The following is a 20,304-nucleotide window of genomic DNA, read 5'->3' on the forward strand; positions in this document are numbered from 1 at the left end:
ATCTCTCAGTGCTGTTAACTCTAGTTGCAAAGTTAACCTGGTTGAAGACCATGAAAATTGAAGAACATAACAACTGCTTTCAGCAGTCAAACCTTGCTTAAATGGGGCCTTGAAAATAGTTTCCTCAGCCAAGGCTCCTATTTGTGGACTAGATGTCTCTGTTAGGGCAAACGTTTAGAAAGAATATACATGAAGGTAGTGTCACTTGGTTTGACAGGCAGTTTGTTTTTCTTCAACATAGGAAAGCTGGTTTTTGCAACAAGTTGGCTTTGTTGTTGCTCAATAAATCTTTTAGAATGCAGCATTTAAAAATGAAAGCCACTATAAAGACAAGATAGAACTTTTATTTAAAAATCCAAAAAAAACACATTTTGATTACATGAAACTATGAAAATAGGTGCATCTAATGTCCAAATATCAATACAGAACAACCTTGATTATTTGAACAACAATTATCTGAATTTCAGATTATCTGAACAAGATCTCAAGGTACCATAAAAACACTATCCATTATCCGAACAATCAGTTATCTGAACTCTCAGTAATCCGAACAAAATACGCCCCACCCGAATTGTTTGGATTATCGAGGTTGTTCTGTACACAGTTTCAAGGTGTTGATCTTCTGGATGTTGGCTGTTCTTTGAATAATTACACAAAATGAATTAATTTATTCAGTTGATACTGCAGACTCAAATTGCATTCTCCAATTAGTACTCATCCGTCTTTTAAAAAAAAAGAGATAAAAACTCATATTAGATGTATACAGTAACCTGAGAACAAGATTCACTATGGCATCTTTCGACTGAAAAAGAACATATCTTGATATGCCATCTAAAGAAGTGTTTTATAAATCTCCTTCAATTTTGGAAATTATATTTTATATTCATTTTTTTTTCCCCTTGTGAACATATTTTTCTAAAGTAAGAACGGAAATAGTGACAAATTTCAGGTAGAGGTCCATAAAGAGCAGGAAATTTATTTTTTGTGTCAGCTGGTCTAACAATTAGATTCTAACTATTCAAGAACAAAGTCAGCACCTCAATTTTTTTTTCATTGATCATGACTATATAATTATAACACACATGTAATATAGAAAGCCTTTAAACTGGACAAATAATCTTACAAAATGGCTCCCAAAAGTCAAAGATTTGTGACTTTGAATCACAACTGCTATTGGGACTAGACGGCATTTACCCCAAGAAAACAAACCACAAGGGGACATGAAATTCAATAAACATTCGAAGGATAAACAGTAATGCCTTGACAATGGTTACCTTGGAGGTTTGTATACCTCTTCCTAGCCCACTACACTCTCACAATGAGAGCCATCCAGGTTAAAGCCAAGATACTTAGAAGTTAAAGATCTCAATGAAAACAAAAATAGATCGGATCTATGTTCCAGACCTAAGCAACCTAATACGGAAACTTGATTAATCAGTTTTGGGATAGACGCCATTTTAAGTTTTGATCTTTTTATGATGCTGCTCCTTTAACAGGGTTATGTTGTCCTTGTTTTTTTTTCCAGAGGGGTTGCAAATGCAGAGACTCCTGGAGGTCTGGTCTTTATGGGTTTCAGGGCCAATTTGATTATAGTTAACATATACTGCCTCAGAAAAAGGCTTTCAAGTTAAAAAAAAAACACTTGTACAATGAAAGGGGAGAGACCAGCTCTCCCAGCTCAGCTTTTTTCTGGCTTGGTTTGTAGCAGTCTGGCCATTCAGAGCAAGCAGTCAGTCACTTTTGAGGCTGGTGGTCAAAGAAAGAGCTACAGGAAAGAAAGTGTTTCATATTGAATCTCTCTCTGACATCTCTCCTGTGGGATCCTGTGTTTGATCTTTCCTTTTTTATCAAAGGGTGTTTAAGGGGATTGTTGCACATAGTTGGAACAGCATAATTAGATTAGATTACATTACTTACAGTGTGAAAACAGGCCCTTCGGCCCAACAAATCGACACCGACCCATTCCCCTACATTTACCCCTGCACCTAACAGTACGGTGCAATTTAGCATGGCCAATTCACCTGACCTGCACATTTTTGGACTGTGGGAGGAAACCAGAGCACCCGGAGGAAACCCATGCAGACATGGGGAGAATGTGCAAACTCCACACAGTCAGTCGCCTGAGGCAGGAATTGAACCCGGGTCTCTGGCGCTGTGAGGCAGCAGTGCTAACCACTGTGCCACCATGCCGCCCACTTCGGTTGTGATCATTTCAGATAAAGTAAGAGTTTTGATATTCTGTTCTCATTTATTTGTGTTTCATTTGGTAATCTTGCATAATAAATTCTGTTTTGTTTGAAACTAAGAGGTTGGGCCAGCTGCATCACTCCTGGAATATCTACTATACACCTACTTAAAACCACAAGCAAAATTAGGGTCCAGGCTACTTTCTTGAAATGTTTTGAGGGGATCTGGCCTGGTCCATAATAATCTGTACAAGCCATTTTGGGCAGAATCTCCTAAGAACTCTGAGACACAATCAGAAAAGGAAGACCAGACTACGGAACCAGGTTACAATGGGCCACAACTTGCTGTGCTGTAAAAACAAAACAAATAAAATTTCATTCCTCTCTATAACTTGTTTGGCTCACTCCAAACTTGTTTGCTTTCACTGTGAAAGCACTGTCCAGCTCTTCAACTGAGTTGGACATCAAGCTTTTAACCACTTCACTCTATAAAGACAACCTTCAAGCAAATAACAGAATTGTGACCATCTTAAAGACTTAATATAGTTTCATCTTTATAAAGTATCTTTTATCCTTATCTACTTTTAAATCTATGTATTTGTACTTTTAGTTAATAACTACACTTTTCACTGAGACAATTTCAATAATAAAAACTAAGCTTTGATCTTGTTTAAAGCAAAAAATGTACTGCTGGAAATTTTAAAATTGAATCATTTAAAAACAAAGGGCTATACAACTTACGCAAATTTGTAATTTACAGACCACTGAGGACCACCTGGTCATGACACATTAAATAATTCAACCAATTTGGAATATAAGCAAACCATTAGGAAATTCATCAAATTCAATAAGCTGCTCTTACCTCATCACCTTCATCCTCTGATGTCTCCTTTTCCTAGAGGAAAGAAAACACAACTTTGTAATAATTTGATTTGAAATAAATATACTTTGTTGTTTTTCCTGAACACCAACCTTGGAATCTAATTCTAAGGCTTCTGCTAAATATATCCCAAAATTCAAATTGCTTAATTTGGAGATGTAAAAGGACAGAGGGGGTGTTTTTGCTAAATTAATTTCACTATCATTCTAACTACAGATGATTATCATCTGGCCTACTTCACACTGGACAACTTACCAAAGGCCTTCTGGAAATCTACGCACAGTAGATCAACTGCTTCCCTTTATTCATAACAGCGATAACTTCTCCCAAGAAAGCCAATAAGTTGAAAACCATGACTTATTTTTCACAAAACCATGTTGACTCTGTGTAATTACCTTTTTTCTAAGTGTGCTGTTACAACCTCTTTTAATAGTAGCACAAACATTATTCCTATGTCAGTTGCTAAGCAACCTAGCTTGTGGTTTCCTATTCTCAGTCTCCCCTCCCTTCTGAATAAAGGAGTTACACTCACTATTTTCGATCCTGAAGCTATGGAATTTTGGAAAATTAAAATCTGTGCATCAACTATCTCATAAGCCATTTCTTTCACAGAATGTACATTGCATTTATGTGATGTTGGGAAAAGATGGACGCCAACCACCTGCACATATGCAGAAATTAGTAATGCCACATTGCCATGACAGAGCTTTCTGGCTGCAGAGTGTTTATGCGTGGATGGTAGTGGTGACCCGACAACATTACATCAGAATTTTGTGGCCATTGTCCTGCTGCTTCCCCTACGCTGCTTCTCCCCTTGACGCGACTCACTCATGGAATGCAGCAGTGAGTAAGGCAGCAGGAGATGCACTGGGATCTCTTCCTTAGTATTCTACTTGGTCAATGGTTTTCTAATTTGTTCCAGGCACACCAGGCTCCTACATGAAATAAAATTTGATGTGTTAGAAAAGCCCTGTGTCATCACTGGCAGGGACATCAAGGAGCTGTGGTTGTGGAGACACCCCTGCAATTGTGGCAGCAACAAACACAGTCTTTCTTGTTAGACCTCAAAGAAGGACACCTGCATCCTTGGCTTGTTAGCCCACAGCTCCAACAATTCGTTTAGTACCACTTCCCTAGTGACTGTAAGTTTCTTGAGTGTGTCCTGTTCTTCTTGATTTACTGCTTTTTTTTTGTAAATATTGTGTGTATTGTACCATTAAGAGCTATCTCTTCATGTTCCATTATTAATTGCCAAGATTCACCTCCTGTAAGATCAATGCTCAACTGGTCAATTTTTTTTCAACATTTGAAGAAAATCTTACTATTTGTTTTTATATTTCTTGCTAACTTTCTCTCATGCGCTAAATTTCCTCTTTTTTATAAGAGCTTTGGTGATTATTTGCTTTATAGGAAGTGAAAAGGTTGAGATTCTGAAGGAAGATTAAAGAGAGTTCGGCAGGAATTTAAAACGAAGGTCCTCAAGAGTAGTAATATCTGGATTACTCCTGGTGCTACGAGCTAGTAAGGGCAGGAATAGGAGGATAGAGCAGATGAATGCATGGCTGAGGAGCTGGTGTATGGGAGAAGGATTCACATTTTTGGATCATTGGAAGCTCTTTTGGGGTAGAAGTGACCCGTACAAGAAAGACAGATTGCACCGAAATTGGAAGGGGACTAACATACTGGCAGGGAAATTTGGTAGAACTTCTCGGGAGGATTTAAACTAGTAAGGTGGCGGGGTCGGACCAAGGGAAATAGTGAAGAAAGAGATCAATTAGAGACTGGTACAGTTGAGAACAATGGGGACTCATACAGTCAGGGTAGGCAGGAACAAAGCAGAGAACACGTTAGGACTGATAGGCCTCTTGAATTGAAATAAATCTAACAGGGAAGGCAGATGAACTCAGGGCAGGGTTTGGAACGTGGGACTGGGATATCATAGCAACTACAGAACCATCACTCAGGGATGGGCAGGATTGGCAGCTTAATGTTCCAGGATACAAATGCTACAGGAAGGATAGAAATGGAGGCAAGAGAGGAGGGAGAGTGACGTTCTTAATAAAAGATAGCTTTACAGCTGTGCTGAGGGAGGATATTCCCGGAAATACATCTGGGGAAGATATTTGGGTGGAACTGAGAAATAAGAAGGGGATGATAAGTTTATTGGGATTGTATTATACGCCCCCTAATAGTCAGAGGGAAATTGAGAAACAAATTTGTGAGGAGATCTCAGTTATTTGTAAGATTAATAGGGTGGTTATGGTCAGGGATTTTAACTTTCCAAACATCGACTGGGACTACCATAGTGTTAAAGGTTTGGATGGAGAGGAATTTGTTAGGTGAGTACAAGAAAATTTTCTGATTCAGTATGTGGATATACCTACTAGAGAAGGTGCAAATCTTGACCTACTCTTGGGAAATAAGGCAGGGCAGGTGACTGAGATATCAGTGGGGGAGCACTTTGGGGCCAGCGACCATAATTCTATTTGTTTTAAAATAGTGATGAAAAAGGATAGACCAGATCTAAAAGTTGAAGTTCTAAATTGGAGAAAGGCCAATTTTGACAGTATTAGGCAAGAATCTTCAAAAGCTGACTGGTGACAGATGTTCACATGTAAAGGGACAGCTGTAAAATGGGAAGCCTTCAGAAATGAGATAACGAGAATCCAGAAAAGTATATTCCTGTCAGGGTGAAAGGGAAGGCTGGTAGGTATAGAGAATGTTGGATGACTAAAGAAATTGAGGCTTTGGTTAAGAAAAAGAAGGAAGCATATGTCAGGTACAGACAGGATAGATCGAGTGAATCCTTCGAAGAGTATAAGGGCAGTAGGAGTATACTTAAGTGGGAAATCAGGAGGGCAAAAAGGGGACATGATATAGCTTTGGCAAATAGAGTTAAGGAGAATCCAGAGGGTTTTCCAAATACATTAAGGACAAAGGGTAACTAGAGAAAGAATAGGGCCCCTCAAAGATCAGCAAGGCGGCCTTTATGTGGAGCCACATGAGATGAGGGAGATTATTAACGAGTATTTTGCATCAGTATTTACTGTGCAAAAGGACATGGAAGATATAGAATGTAGATAAATAGATGGTGACATCTTGAAAATGTCCATATTGCAGAGGAGGAACAGCTGGGTGTCTTGAAACGCATAAAAGTGGATGAATCCACAGGATCTGATCAAGTGTACCCTAGAACTCTGTGGAAGCTCTGGAAGTGATTGCTGGGCCACTAGTTGAGATATTTGTATCATTGATAGCCACAGGTGAGGTGCCGGAAGACTGGAGGTTGGCTAACGTGGTGCCACTGTTTAAGAAAGTTGGTAAGGACAAGCCAGGGAACTATAGACCGGTGAGCCTGATGTCGGTGGTGGGCACGTTTTTGGAGGGAATCCGGAGGGATAGAATTTACACATATTTAGAAAGGCAAGGACTGATTAGGGATAGTCAACATGGCTTTGTGCGTGGGAAATCATGTCTCACAAACTTGATTGAGTTTTTTGAAGAAGTAACAAAGAAGATTGATGAAGGCAGACCGGTTGATATGATCGATGTGGACTTCAGTGAGACATTTGACAATGTTCCCCATGGGAGACTGATTAGCGAGGTTAGATCTCATGGAATACAGGGAGAACTAGCCATTTGGATACAGAACTGCGTCAATGGTAGAGACCAGAGGGCGGTGGTGGAGGGTTGTTTTTCAGACTGGAGGCCTGTGACCAGTGGAGTGCCACAAGGATCATCATGCCACTACTTTTCATCATTTATATAAATTATTTGGATGGGATTATAAGAGTTAGTAAGTTTGCAGATGACATCAAAATTGGAGGTGTAGTGGACAGCGAAGTATGTTACCTCAGATTACAACGTAATCTTGATCAGATGGGCCAATGGGCTGAGAAGTGGCAGATGGAGTTTAATTTAGATAAACGTGAGGTGCTGCATTTTAGGAAATCAAATCTTAACAGAACTTATACACTTAATGGTAAGGTCCTAGGGAGTGTTGCTGAACAAAGAGACCTTGGAGTGCAGGTTCATAGCTCCTTGAAAGCAGAGTCACAGGTAGATAAGATAGTGAAGAAGATATGCTTCCCTTTATTGGTCAGAGTATTGAGTACAGGAGTTGGGAGGTCATGTTGCGGCTGTACAGGACATTGGTTAGGCCACTGTTGAAATATTGTGTGCAATTCTGGTCTCCTTCCTATCGAAAGGATGTTGTGAAACTCGAAAGAATTCAGAAACATTTACAAAGATGTTGCCAGGGTTGGAGGATTTTAGGTATAGGGAGAGGCTGAACAGGCTGGGGTTGTTTTCCCTGGAGTGTCAGAGGCTGAGGGGTGACCTTATAGAGGTTTACAAAATTATGAGGGGAATGGATAGGATAAATAGACACAGTCTTTTCCCTGGGGTTGGGGAGTCCAGAACTAGAGGGCATAGGTTTAGGGTGAGAGGGGAAAGATATAAAAGAGACCTAAGGGGCAACGTTTTCACGCAGAGGGTGGTACATGTATGGAATGAGCTGCCAGAGGAAGTGGTGGAGGCTAGTACAATTGCAACATTTAAAAGGCATCTGGGTGGGTATATGAATGGGAAGGGTTTGGAGGGATAGGGGCCAGATGCTGACAGGTGGGACTAGATTGGGTTGGGATATCTGGTCAGCATGGACGAGTTGGACCAAAGGGTCTGTTTCCGTGCTGTACATCCCTATGACTCTATTGTATATTTGGCTTGCCGCCTGGTTTTTCACAACTGTATGCCTTTTTTCCTTTAGTTTGACAATATCTTTAACTTTTTTTAGTTAACCATGGATTGAGAGTCTTCCCTTGGAATGTTTCTCTCTTGAAGGAATATATCTCCAGTGCATTCTGAAATATCTCCATATATATCTTTCTCTGCATCCCTATTGATCTACCCCTTAATCTAATTTGCCAGTGCCCTTCAGTTAGCATTGCTTTCATGCCCAAATAATTGCTGTGATTTAATTTAAAATACTTGGGCACACTACTCTCTCCCTGTGCTTTACTAAGAAACCTTTGCCAACCTGAATTTTTTCCAATCTCTACATAGATTAAAACTCTCATGACTTTTTGACATGCTCCCATTGTTTCTTCCTTTATACACTACCTCTCATTATGTTACTGTTTCCAACTGCCTGGCCTTCCTAAATGTTATGTACTCTTCAATATTCTGGTCCCAAACCATGGCATTCTGCAGCTGTCTCTCTATAATGCATTTGCTTATTGTTATTTGTGCTATAGGTTCATGTTTGTCTTGAAGACCACATACATTGAAATATATTTCCTTTACTTCTGGCCATTATTATTTTTGTAATGTTTAGCCTCATCTGCTGACGTATTCTTAGATTCATTCACTTTATCCTCTCCTGACATGGTCGGCTTACATTTCCCACATTAATACCTTTCTCACTTGGCTTGCTTTTAGTTTTTGATTTCTCAAATATTCCAAAATTTGCTCATTTGTACAAACTATTTCGTTTAAAAACCTCTTTACGTCTCTAGTTTTGCAGCTCACTACAACATTTGTATCAGCACAATTCAGGTGCAGATCATTGCTACAGCACAGCCCCCATTTTCCCTAACAGCAGTGCCAGCTCCCAGAAATCATAGCCTGATTCTACTGCTCCAGTCTTTGAGCTATGCATTAATTTCTCCAATTTTATTTGTCCTATGCCAAAACAGCAAAAAGGTAACATAATTGAAACATATAGCATGTTAGGGTGCATGTGGAAAAGATGTTTCCTATTCTGGGAGAATCTTAGAACCAGGGATCACTGTTTCAGAATAAGGAGTCATCCATTCAAGAGATGAGGACAACATTTTGTCTCACAGGAAGTGTTGAGTCTTTGGAATGCTCTTCCTCAAAAGACTTTACTACTACTACATACCATTTCTTGTCCTCCATATAATATGGGTACTATGGCCACTAATATGGACCACAATGACTGGATCCTCCATATGGAAGAATTGGTCACACACACCCAATCGCACTCTGCTGAAGATGAAGTTCGATATGGATGTGAACTGGTGTCAAGTTGGAGAACTTTAACCTTTTGATTGCCTGCCCAGGACAAACCCTCCTGTTTTTGAACAAAAGAACATATGAGCTGAACAGAGCCCTTGGAATGCAGGTTCATAGCTCCTTGAAAGTGGAGTCACAAGTAGTTAGGATAGTGAAGAACGCGTTTGGTATGCTTTCCTTTATTGGTCAGAGTATTGAGTACAGGAGTTGGGAGGTCATGTTGCGGCTGTACAGGACGTTGGCCAGGCCACTGTTGGTATTGTGTGCAATTCTGGTTTCCTTCCGACGGAAGTATGTTGTGAAACTTGAAAGGGTTCAGAAAAAAATTTACAAGGATGTTGCCAAGGTTGGAGGATCTGAGCTACAGGGAGAGGCTGAACAGGCTGGGGTTGTTTTCCCTGGAGCGTCGGAGGCTGAGGGGTGACCTTATAGAGGTTTACAAAATTATGAGGGGCATGGATAGGATGAAATAGACAAAGTCTTTTCCCTGGGGTCGGGGAGTCCACAGCCAGAGGGCATAGGTTTAGGGTGAGAGGGGAAAGATATAAAAGAGACCTAAGGGGCAACGTTTTCACGCAGAGGGTGGTACATGTATAGAATGAGCTGCCAGAGGATGTGGTGGAGGCTGGTACAATTGCAACATTTAAGAGGCATTTGGATGGGTATATGAATAGGAAGGGTTTGGAGGGATATGGGCCGGGTGCTGGCAGGTGGGACTAGATTGGGTTGGGATATCGGGTCGGCATGGACGGGTTGGACCGAAGGGTCTGTTTCCATGCTGTACATCTCTATGACTCTAAGTAGGAGCAGGAGCAGACCCACAAGCCTCTGACCCTGCCATTCTATAAGATTATGGCTGATCTGCCCTATGCTTCAACTCCCTCTTTGTGACAGCTCCTCATAGCTCTCAAACTTCTTGATATTTCAAATATCCATTTCAAATATCCACCCCTTCTTTAAATACTTTCAGGGATCTCACCTCTGTAACTCTGGGGTACAGAACTCCAGATAGTCACAACCCTTAGAGAAGAAATTCCTTTAAGTTACAGTTCTAATTAGTGTCTCGTTATTCTGTAACAATGTCACCCAATTTGAGATTCCCCAGTAGTGGAAATATTTTCCCAACATCTACTTTCCAGCATTCCCAGTCAAGTCCCCTCAGAATGGTGTGTGTTTCAATACAACCACCCCTCATTCTTCAAATTTCTAATAAATGAAGGTCTAACTTGCTTATCCATTTGTAAGAAGTCAACCCCTTCATCCAGGAATCAGCCCAGTGAATCTCCCTTAAACAGACTCCAACGCTAGCATGTCCTTTCTTAAATATGAGGATCCAAAATTTCAGCTGCAGCCTCACCACTACCTCGTACAGTGTAACAAGAATTTAACTTTTGGCAGTTAAAATTCCTGCCTCTAGGTCGATCTTGATCAACATTCTTAAAGTACATCACACTCATCAGTTACTCTCATTTTTTAAAAATTTCTGGCTCCAAACCTTTTTTATATATAAATACACCTATCTGCCTTGCAGTGTTTTTACATGAAATATTCCATATAAATGCAAATTATTATTGTAGTAATAGTAAAGTCTGTCCTCAGTGAACAAATGACAATAACCAATTGAATGATCCAGTTTCATATTTTGCCTCGAGTTAATAGTCCAACACAAGTACAATGACCATTCATGTTATTAAAAGCATAATCACATACATCTTCAAATTAGAAGTTAGATAACTGGTAAGTCATGCTACGAAGGAAACTGGTATGGCCAAGTTATCAATAATTAAGATATTAGAAACTGCCAATGTCACTGCAACACTATAAAATAACCACAATTTTCCTTCTTAAACTATCAACTGCTATTTCTCGCCTTCATTCTTCTGCTTTCATCTGAAAGGATAAGGCAATCTGAGGCTACCAAAATTCTCTGTCCCTAAAGCTGATTTCCATATGTCAGATTTGGTGATGAAACTTTTGATTCCTACTCCAAATGTTAGTTCAGAAATCAACTTGTAAATATGGAACAAAACTCCAAATACAACTTTAATGGTTAGGTGTTTTGGTATAGTATTAAGACATTGGAACAGTTATAGGAAAACTGGGATTACTTAACATTTGTAAACTCAAATTGAATAGGAGTCTGGGAACCAAATTTAAAACATACAACAAAATTGGAGAAATATGGTAGGAGTGAAACCTGAAAATTTTAATTAAGTTGCTGTGTTTTAACTCTCAACATTCCTTCTATTAGAGATAGGCCAACGAATGTTAACTTTTTATTTCCATGTTAGTTGCAGCAATGGCAAAGTAGAGCAACATCTCGTAGGAAAGTGCTCTGTTCTCCTTGTACTGTGATATGCAAATAGAAAGCCTGCTACTCAAGTTTCATTATTGCCTAACTGTATTCATACACATTAATCAAATATAGAAACTTAAAACGATAACTATCAGGATAGAAAATTCAAGTCGTTCATTAACTTGGAAAAACAATTATTTTTCATATTTATCAAAGTGTAGATAACAATAATTATTGATACAGATATTTTCTATATGGGGGAAGCCTGAAATGAGAAGAACTATGTTAATCTATTAGGTGATACACATTCAAATAAATCTTGACATGACAAATTTACTTTTCAATGTAATTTTCCCTAATTCAATTTGTCCACATTTGACTCATGTTTAATCACTTACGAGGTGCAAAAGGAGTACTGTTAGAGACAACACTGACTAATCTACTTTTTAACACTCTGTATTACTGGGGGTACAGATAAAGCAGAAAATGGATCTCAGCAGCTTTTCAAGTTTTTGGCATTAAAATTAAAAGCAGATCAATATTATCAATTCAAAACTTAATAAAATCCCTTCACTCCCCTTCAACTTACCTGTTGGTCCATTTTTTCTGGCTCCACTTCAAATCTTGCTCTTTCTTGCTCAATAGTTTCAAAGAATGCGTTCTCTGCTTGTGCAATTTTGTATTCAATAGTCTCCTCCTCATCTACTTCTTTGTTTTCCACGACCTTTCCTTGTTCAGATTTAGCACGTTCTTTTACACGTAACTCACGTTGACGTGCTTCTAGAATCTTCTCCCGTTTTGTCTCCCTCTCAAACAACTAAAAATACACTTTAGTTATAACATTTTAAAATGTTGTATTTATAGATCAATACTCTTAGCTAAAATCAGCATGGACAAAGATAATATTCACATAATGTACAAGAAACTAAAACATCACCTTTGTAAAATTTGGGGTTTTGTGCATTTTCAATTGAAAGATACAAATTTATATATTAAGTTAATTAATGCAAAGTCAAAATGAGACTGATGAAATAAAACCATAAAATAACACCATAAAAGCAGAAATCAGATTACACTCAGTTTACAAAGGACAGATGAGCAGAAATACAGCATTCATTCCATTTTATAATGTTAAAAGTCTGTGGATTATTTTAAAAGTGGAATTTATCTAAAAATTAATTTGTTATCCATTTAGGAAAAGGGATTGTCATCAAAATTAAATAATTGCACATCATCGTAATTTTAAAATAATCCAAACTCATTGAGTACATCCCAAAACAGTTTGCAACTTGAGTTAGAATGAGATTTTGGTGAAAGTGTGTGAAATTCATTTGCCCCAAATCAATGCATCAGTCCTTGAAAAACACAACTCACCCTTAATATTTATACATTACATCTCATCCTCATATCAAGGCCAAGGAGTAACATCAAGGGCCACAGTATCAATCCTGCCATGTTCCCAGCCATGACCCAAGGACAGCAAACCCATCTCAACCCAAGCACAAAAGATCCATCCCGAACCAAATACAATGGACCCTCTTGAGCCTCAGGTGCCAGTAATTTGGCTACGAAGAACATCCCTTGTGCTGGGCCTTGCCTCACAAATCTTTAAGCCATGCATACAAACCTCTCACTGCTTCTCTATGCCCCCAGGTATTCAGTTGACCTGCCTCAACAGCATCCAGGCTGTGAATGTACAACAGTTCCACTGCAGAAATTAGGACATTTTTGGGCATATTGAAGGAAAACACTGACAAATGTGGATATAGAGACTTGGTGCATAGCCAGATAGTTTATAGTTGATGACTATGGGCACAGCATCTGGATCCACAATTGCTCGGGTCATTGTGCAGAGCATGAACCCCACAGTGAATGTGGTGGACACCTCCATGGCAGTGCTGCCAAACTGTACATAAGGGAGCAACTGCAAGCCACAGTCTTAGCTTCCACTAAAAAGGCAAAGGCCTGCCAATGTCTCAGTGTTGCTGTGGAAGTTCAAACAGAAGCCAGGCTGCTGCTATCAGGTACAGACAGCTTCCATTGTGGATGTGAATCTTGGTGCTTGTCAGGGTATCAAGACTTTTAAAAAATGCTGGTATTCTGTATTTCAGCAAATGACAAGGAGAGAACTGCCTCAGGGACAGTGGCACCATGGAGGACAAGTTTGCACTTCCACCATTACCTCTCTGAAACTGCCCTTGCAGCTGTCTCTTAGCCAGTCTGGCTAGACAGCTGCTCTTTGTAAACTACAAGAGAGTAGTGAATCTATAGAATTCATTGCCACAGAAGGCTTTGGAGGTCAGGTCATTGAGTATATTTAAGACTGAGATGATAGTTGTTGTGGTTCTGTTCGCCGAGCTGGAAGTTTTTGTTGCAAACGTTTTGTCCCCTGGCTAGGCGACATCATCAGTGCTTGGGAGCCTCCTGCGAAGCGCTTCTTTGATGTTTACTCCGGTGTTTATAGTGGTCTGTCCCTGCCGCTTCCGGTTGTCAGTTTCAGCTGTCCGCTGTAGTGGTTGGTATATTGGGTCCAGGTCGATGTGTTTGTTGATGGAGTTCAACAACTCCATCAACGAGCACCCGAGCTACAAATCTTCGCACAAACTTTGAACTGAGATGATAGGTTCTTGAGTATCAAAGGGATCGTGGTTTACGGGGAGAAAGCAAGAGAATGGGGTTGCGAAACTTATCAACCATAATTGAATGGCAGAGCAGACTCGATGGGCTGAATGGCCTAATTTCTGATCCTATGTCTTATGGTCTAACAATGAGGTAGTACAAAGCCAGGGGAGGAGCTTAGGTATCAAGTCTTACTGATGATTGGTTGATACCATTGAAAGGTTGGGTAAATTGGGTGTTTTTTTTTCTGCATCTTCTCTTGCTCTCCCAGAAAGTGAAAAGCCGTCTCAGACAAATCAAAACTGTGGATCGTAACCCTCAGCAGTCACAAGACAGGATGTTTGGGTTTGTAAGGTGTGGGATACCAATGGCTGCTGTGGAGTTTGTACTGATTCCTGACAGCTGGAGGGCCCAGAGAAGCCTGTTAAAAGATAAGTGCATTTTTGTTTTGTAGACTGCCTCTTCATCAGTATCCCCAGTATTCAATTCCTGTTTCCCTTTCTACTCAGCAACTGAACCCTCCCTCTCTGTTCAGCCAATGAAGCCTGCTTCTCCCTCTTCGCCTAGTTAAGCCTTTCTTCACATTCTCCACCTCCCCCCCCCCCCTCCCCACCTCACCATTCAATAAATGTAGCTTCTCTGCTCCGACTCAACAGCTCTTGTACTCCGAATTTTGTTTACTCTAGAGTTACACAAAGTCAAAGTCATTAAAATTGGGTTATTGAGAAATAATTTGGGATGCAATGGCCTGGAACAGTCTAAGGCAGCCAGATGAACAGCGATGTACTGTCTTCTGCTCAGTGAGGGTGGGTATGGGATTTTAGATTGAGGTATTTTTATATGTAGCTACACAAGAGAAAAGATTAGTGTCAGTTACATCAGTTACTTTTAATAGGTGAAGTGGTTTAAACCACAGAGAGACAGAATAGCATATTTGTTAATTTAATCTAAAACAGAGCACATTAGCAAAGGAATCCAATTCAAAATTAGGAAAGTTAAATGTTTACAAGTGCAAACAATTCCTTGTATGCTCTTAACAGGTCTGCAGCATCTGTGGAGAGAAAGCAGGATTAATGTTTTGGATCCAGTAACCCTGCTTTACAACATGATTCTGATGAAGGGTCACCGAACCCGAAATGTTAATTCTGCTTTCTCTGCACAGATGCTGCTACCTGTTGAGATTTTCTGTTTTTGTTTCTGATTTCCAGCATCTGCACTTCTTTCATTTTTCCCCCTTGTACAATCTCTCCCTCTAAAACGCAGTGTTCATTTTTCTCATTTTCAGTCTGTAATCTAAAATGAAAAGATGTGACCCATTGCAGTGGTGACATATTTTAACGGGTTATCAATTTTTGAAGGGGGCATTCCATTAACTTGGTAGCCAACAAAGTCAAAGGCAGCCACCAATAAAGACCATGTACTGCGATTGGTGCTGTTTCTTGCATTTTTCTTGGATTTGCTATATTTGAATATTTGAGGACTAGAATCAAAAACCTGAGACTATGATTGTGGTTCACCGGATAGCAATGATCCCTTTTACTATATGCTTTGGAGACTTAACCGTAGAGTCATAGAGTCTTGTAAGTTTTCACAAATCCAGTGGCAATAGCAGCATCCTTTCTCAAGCCAGCATGCCCAACATTGAGATGTTAAACACCTAACTCCTGTGCTGGGTGGAACACATCAATGGTATGCCTAACATCAGAGTCCATAAGCAACTCTGTTGTACTGTGAACTTAACTGTTCCAGAAGATTCTCAAGAGGATCTGGAAGTGCTCTCAAAGCATCCTTGAAGAGGTCAAACATCTGACCAAATGAGAAAGTTTATTCAGGAAGGCACCAAACAAAGAGATTTCATTAGGACAATGCAGAGATAACATCAAAGAGTTGGAGAGGGGACACAAACTTCTAGTCAATATCTAATCAGCATTACTTCACATCATGCATTCTGTAGATTTGTTAAAATTACATAATTTGGCAACATTGCCTGTAATTTCACTCATTTTTTTGGATCTGGTGCACACTCTTCAGATTTAAGGTTTTATTTAAAAGAATGTTTAATGTAATGTATTCCATTAATTTTACAAATAAAATTACAGCTCAGTGGAGACAAGCTGACTTTAGGAATGGGGACAAAACATTCTAGCGCTGAACACTTACCGCATTTGCAAGTGCTTTTTCATTTTTCTGGTAAGTACAGAAACCTGATGAGAACTCAAGTAGTGTAGTTGTGCCTAGGTGAGAACCACAGGCAAGTAATCGCCCATTGTCTTGGATGCGCAAACTATACAGAGCTTCATCACACACCTAAATATTTGGGATGGGGAGAGGAAGGAAGGTGAATGTGTTTATGAAAAGGGTCATAATACAGCAATTTGACAATGAAATACATTACACTCAGTTCTCCCTTTTTACTTAGCAACTATACCTAAACTCAACTTTCCTTCAGTATCAGTATGGAATCCTTATCGGTTATATCAGGCTAAAAGAAGTAGTACATTATGATAGACATTTCATTGCCATGGCACTTTAGAAATAGAAAAATTCCATCACTATCATGTGACACCAAACACAAATTAAAATGAGTGCACCGACGTCACAACATTTAATATTGCTATCATGACAGCCAAATATATCTATGTAATAAATATGGTCAACTAAAACTATTTTGTAGCAACTGAAATTGAACTAAAACTAAAATGGGTTCAGCATCAGAGTTATTAAAATGCCTCTACACTGCAGTTTCATAAAACAACCACTTGTGTTGAAAAATTATTCAGCTAAGTGAATGAAAACAATAAAAAGTGAAGACAAATACAAACAGCTGCATGTCCCTTTTTCATTTTTAAATATTTTCTTAGATTGCAATTTAATAAGAACATTTACACATGATCTTTTAATCCTGTAAAAAGACATTGAGTGGTAGGGGTCAGATTAATGCTAATCATTTTTTAGTTTGAGCTCCTGATCTGAAGTCTCCCACTAGAATAAGCATCAGGTTGATGCCAGGTGTTTCCCCACAGGGAGCAAAATAACAGAAGAGGAGTCAGGATGCTCCAAATAGGCAATTTCAGAAAATGGTTCACAATGTGCTTTCATGTCTTGAGATGTAAGAATAGATAAAATTATAAAAATTCCCATTCAAAAATTAATAAATCTTGTTGTAATAAATAAAGCATCAACTTACAGATGAATCTGTTCAAAAGATTTTTTAAGTGAGGCATAGATCCTCTTTGTAGTAAGAAGTACAATGTACACACAGTGACTAGAAAGAACTGACGAGCACCATTCCTCATAGATTAAAACAGTTAGTTGGACAGGGTATCAGTAGGGTACAGACTAATGACAAGTTTCTGTTTTAAACAGGAACAGAGGGAAAAATGAACTTGTTTTGGCTTTTATGTATCTTCAAGAAGTATTAAGATACATTTGTGGAATTGATAAGAGCCATACTAACATTTAGGTCTTGCAACAAAAAAGATCAATATGTAGACTGATATTGAGGAGAAAAGGAAATGCTTTAAAAAATTAAATCACATAATATTTTGCTAATTAACAGAATCCTCATTAAAACCTCAGTAAAAGATAACAGCTTGTATTTGGAAAATGAAATTGAATGTGAGCTGCAAAACAAACTAATCTGTGTGAGCTCATTATAGTCGTAGACTGGTGTAACGATGTAGTTATAAAAAGTGCATTCTTCTAGCATAAAACAGTTCAAATGTCTTTGGAAATCAAATTAAGGAAACAAAATTATATATTTTTTAAAAAAATAGTTTTTAAGCACGTTTCAAAATTGAACTTAAGTTTACCATATGATAACAAAAACATTGCACTTGTACCATTGATATTCACATTATGAGGTAATCCTTCCAATTAATTGTAATAATGACATTTTGTACACAATATTTAGAAAGACTGTAGCTGTAGTTAAATTAAAAACTGTATTAGTCGTGACTTCAACTATGGTTAGGAATTTCAGGTAGCTAGATTTATAAGCAGACCTAGATTGTGCTAAAACGAAAGCAAAAGACAGAGATTTGTAAATCTGAAATTAAAACAGAAAATGATGAAAATTCTTAGAGGTTTGGCAGCATCTGTGGAAAGAACAGGTTTAACATTTCAAGTCAATGACCTTTCATTAGATATGCAGTTTATAATAAACATGTCTTTTTATTATTCATTTCATAAGCAGCACTGGGCTAAAATAAGTGGCCCTGTAGTACTGAACAAAGCTGCCAGGGAGACTAGCATAGACACCAGTGGGTGGAAGGTATTTCGCTTCATGTCACAGAGAGTTACGAGTCAAAAATGTCTTCATAAAAACTGAAAGAACTGCAGATGTCATAAGTTCCGAGGAAGGATAACTGGACCAGAAACATTAACTCTGATTTCTCGCCACAGATGCTGCGAGACCTGCTAAGCTTTTCCAGCAATTTCTGTTGTTTCAGAAAATGCCTTCCCACTTTGAGGGTGTGCATTGATTCCTGCGTATTTTTCAGGTTTGCTTGTTTTCAAAATTCTTACTGAAGTTTTTAAATGGTTCCTAGATGTTTTGTACACATCTCTAGGCCTGATTGAATCCATTTCCTGATACCTTTCCCAGCTTTCCCACAAATTAGAACAAACAAAACAAAAGATACATTTTTTATTAAGAAAACTGAATTCTGAGCCTTAACCTAATAGAGATAGATAAATGGGTACAGAGGATATATTTTTACTTATCAAAGAAGGCAAAACAAAGACACTTAAAATGTAACCTATAAAATTGATAAAAATCTATGAAATTAATAAACCTAATAAGGAATGAGAGAAACCGCTTTACCCAAAGCATGATTAAAATGGGGAAACATGGAGCAGTTGAAGTGAAAGGCACAGATGCATTTAAAAGAAAAAAAGACAAGCAGAAGAAAGGAGATAAAAAAGATGTACTGATGGGGTAGACTAAACACAGTGGGAGTTGGAAGGTTTGGAGCATGAATACCAGCACTGAGTATTTGGGCAGAATGATTTGTCTATATGCTGAAAATGCTATGTAACTTTACCATTGCTATTCATTGGTATAGGAGCTGAGATGTCATGTTATCGCTGCATAGGACATTGGTGAGGACACTTTTTGAATACTGCCTTCAATTCTGGTTGCAACTCTGCAGCAGCCTGCAATTCTTAGCTCATACAATTCACTCTTTTTTCAAATCTAATTTTAAAATCTAACAAACTAAGAGAGTATACAAAACACGTGCAGATAATGCTGGAGGAAGTAAGCACATTTAACATCCTGTCTGGAGATGAGTTAATGTTTCGAGTTTGGTATGACTCTTCTTTGGAACTTTTGAAGAAGAGTTATATTAAATTCAAAATGTTAAGCTCTGTTTCTCTCCCCACAGATGCTGTCAGACCTGCTTAGTTCATCCAGCATTCTCTGTTTGTTTTACGTTTCCAGGATCAATCCAGTATTTTGCCTTTATTCTAACAGTACACAAATGTTATGAATAGCTGATATTTTCAATTTTTGTTGGTAACTGCTATGAATGCATTGTTAGGGATTCCAAATATCTAACAGTTGAATGATTATAGAAAACATTATAATGGATCATGATACTGCAGTAACAACAGAAATACAAGTTAACATTTGACACATGCATTATCAAGTTGTTACGTGCATACAAGACAATTTTCTGATTCAGTATGTGGATGTACCTACTAGAGAAGGTGCAAAACTTGACCTACTCTTGGGAAATAAGGCAGGGCAGGTGACTGAGGTGTCAGTGGGGGAGCGCTTTGGGGCAGCGACCATAATTCTATTAGTTTTAAAATAGTGATTGGAAAGGATAGACCAGACCTAAAAGTTGAAGTTCTAAATCGGAGAAAGGAGGAAGTGAGGACAGCAGATGCTGGAGATCAGAGCTTAAAAATGCGTTGCTGGAAAAGCGCAGCAGGTCAGGCAGCATCAAAGGAGCAGGAGAATCGACATTTTGGGCATAAGCCCTTCTCAGGAATGAAGAAATCGGAGAAAGACCAATTTTGACGGTATTGGGCAAGAACTTTCGAAAGCTGATTGGAGGCAGATGTTCGCAGGTAAAGGGACAGCTGTAAAATGGGAAGCCTTCAAAAATGAGATAACGAGAATCCAGAAAACTTATATTCCTATCAGGGTGAAAGGAAAGGCTGGTAGGTATAGGGAATATTGGATGACTAAAGAAATTGAGGGTTTGGTTAAGAAAAAGAAGGAAGCGTATGTAAGGTATAGGCAGGATAGATCGAGTGAATCCTTAGAAGAGTATAAA

The 20,304-nt window shown here is 38.7% G+C and overlaps 1 protein-coding gene across 1 annotated transcript in view; it reads right to left on the bottom strand.

Moving 5' to 3' along the window:
• Positions 1-330: 330 nt before the first annotated feature.
• The window catches only part of dnai2b (dynein, axonemal, intermediate chain 2b), a 69,930-nt gene continuing 49,956 nt past the window's right edge, over positions 331-20,304 (bottom strand). The window contains exons 11-14 of the mRNA XM_043714737.2: positions 16,178-16,324; positions 11,988-12,215; positions 3,049-3,081; positions 331-722 (exon numbers count right to left, since the gene is read on the bottom strand). Coding sequence (XP_043570672.2) covers positions 708-722; positions 3,049-3,081; positions 11,988-12,215; positions 16,178-16,324 — 423 coding nt within the window. The 3' untranslated portion in view covers positions 331-707. The remainder of the gene's footprint in view (positions 723-3,048; positions 3,082-11,987; positions 12,216-16,177; positions 16,325-20,304) is intronic.

Source organism: Chiloscyllium plagiosum, unplaced genomic scaffold (assembly GCF_037043375.1).
Source record: "Chiloscyllium plagiosum isolate Xiang-an unplaced genomic scaffold, Cpla_swu_hap1 HiC_scaffold_25, whole genome shotgun sequence".
Taxonomy (NCBI): domain Eukaryota; kingdom Metazoa; phylum Chordata; class Chondrichthyes; order Orectolobiformes; family Hemiscylliidae; genus Chiloscyllium; species Chiloscyllium plagiosum.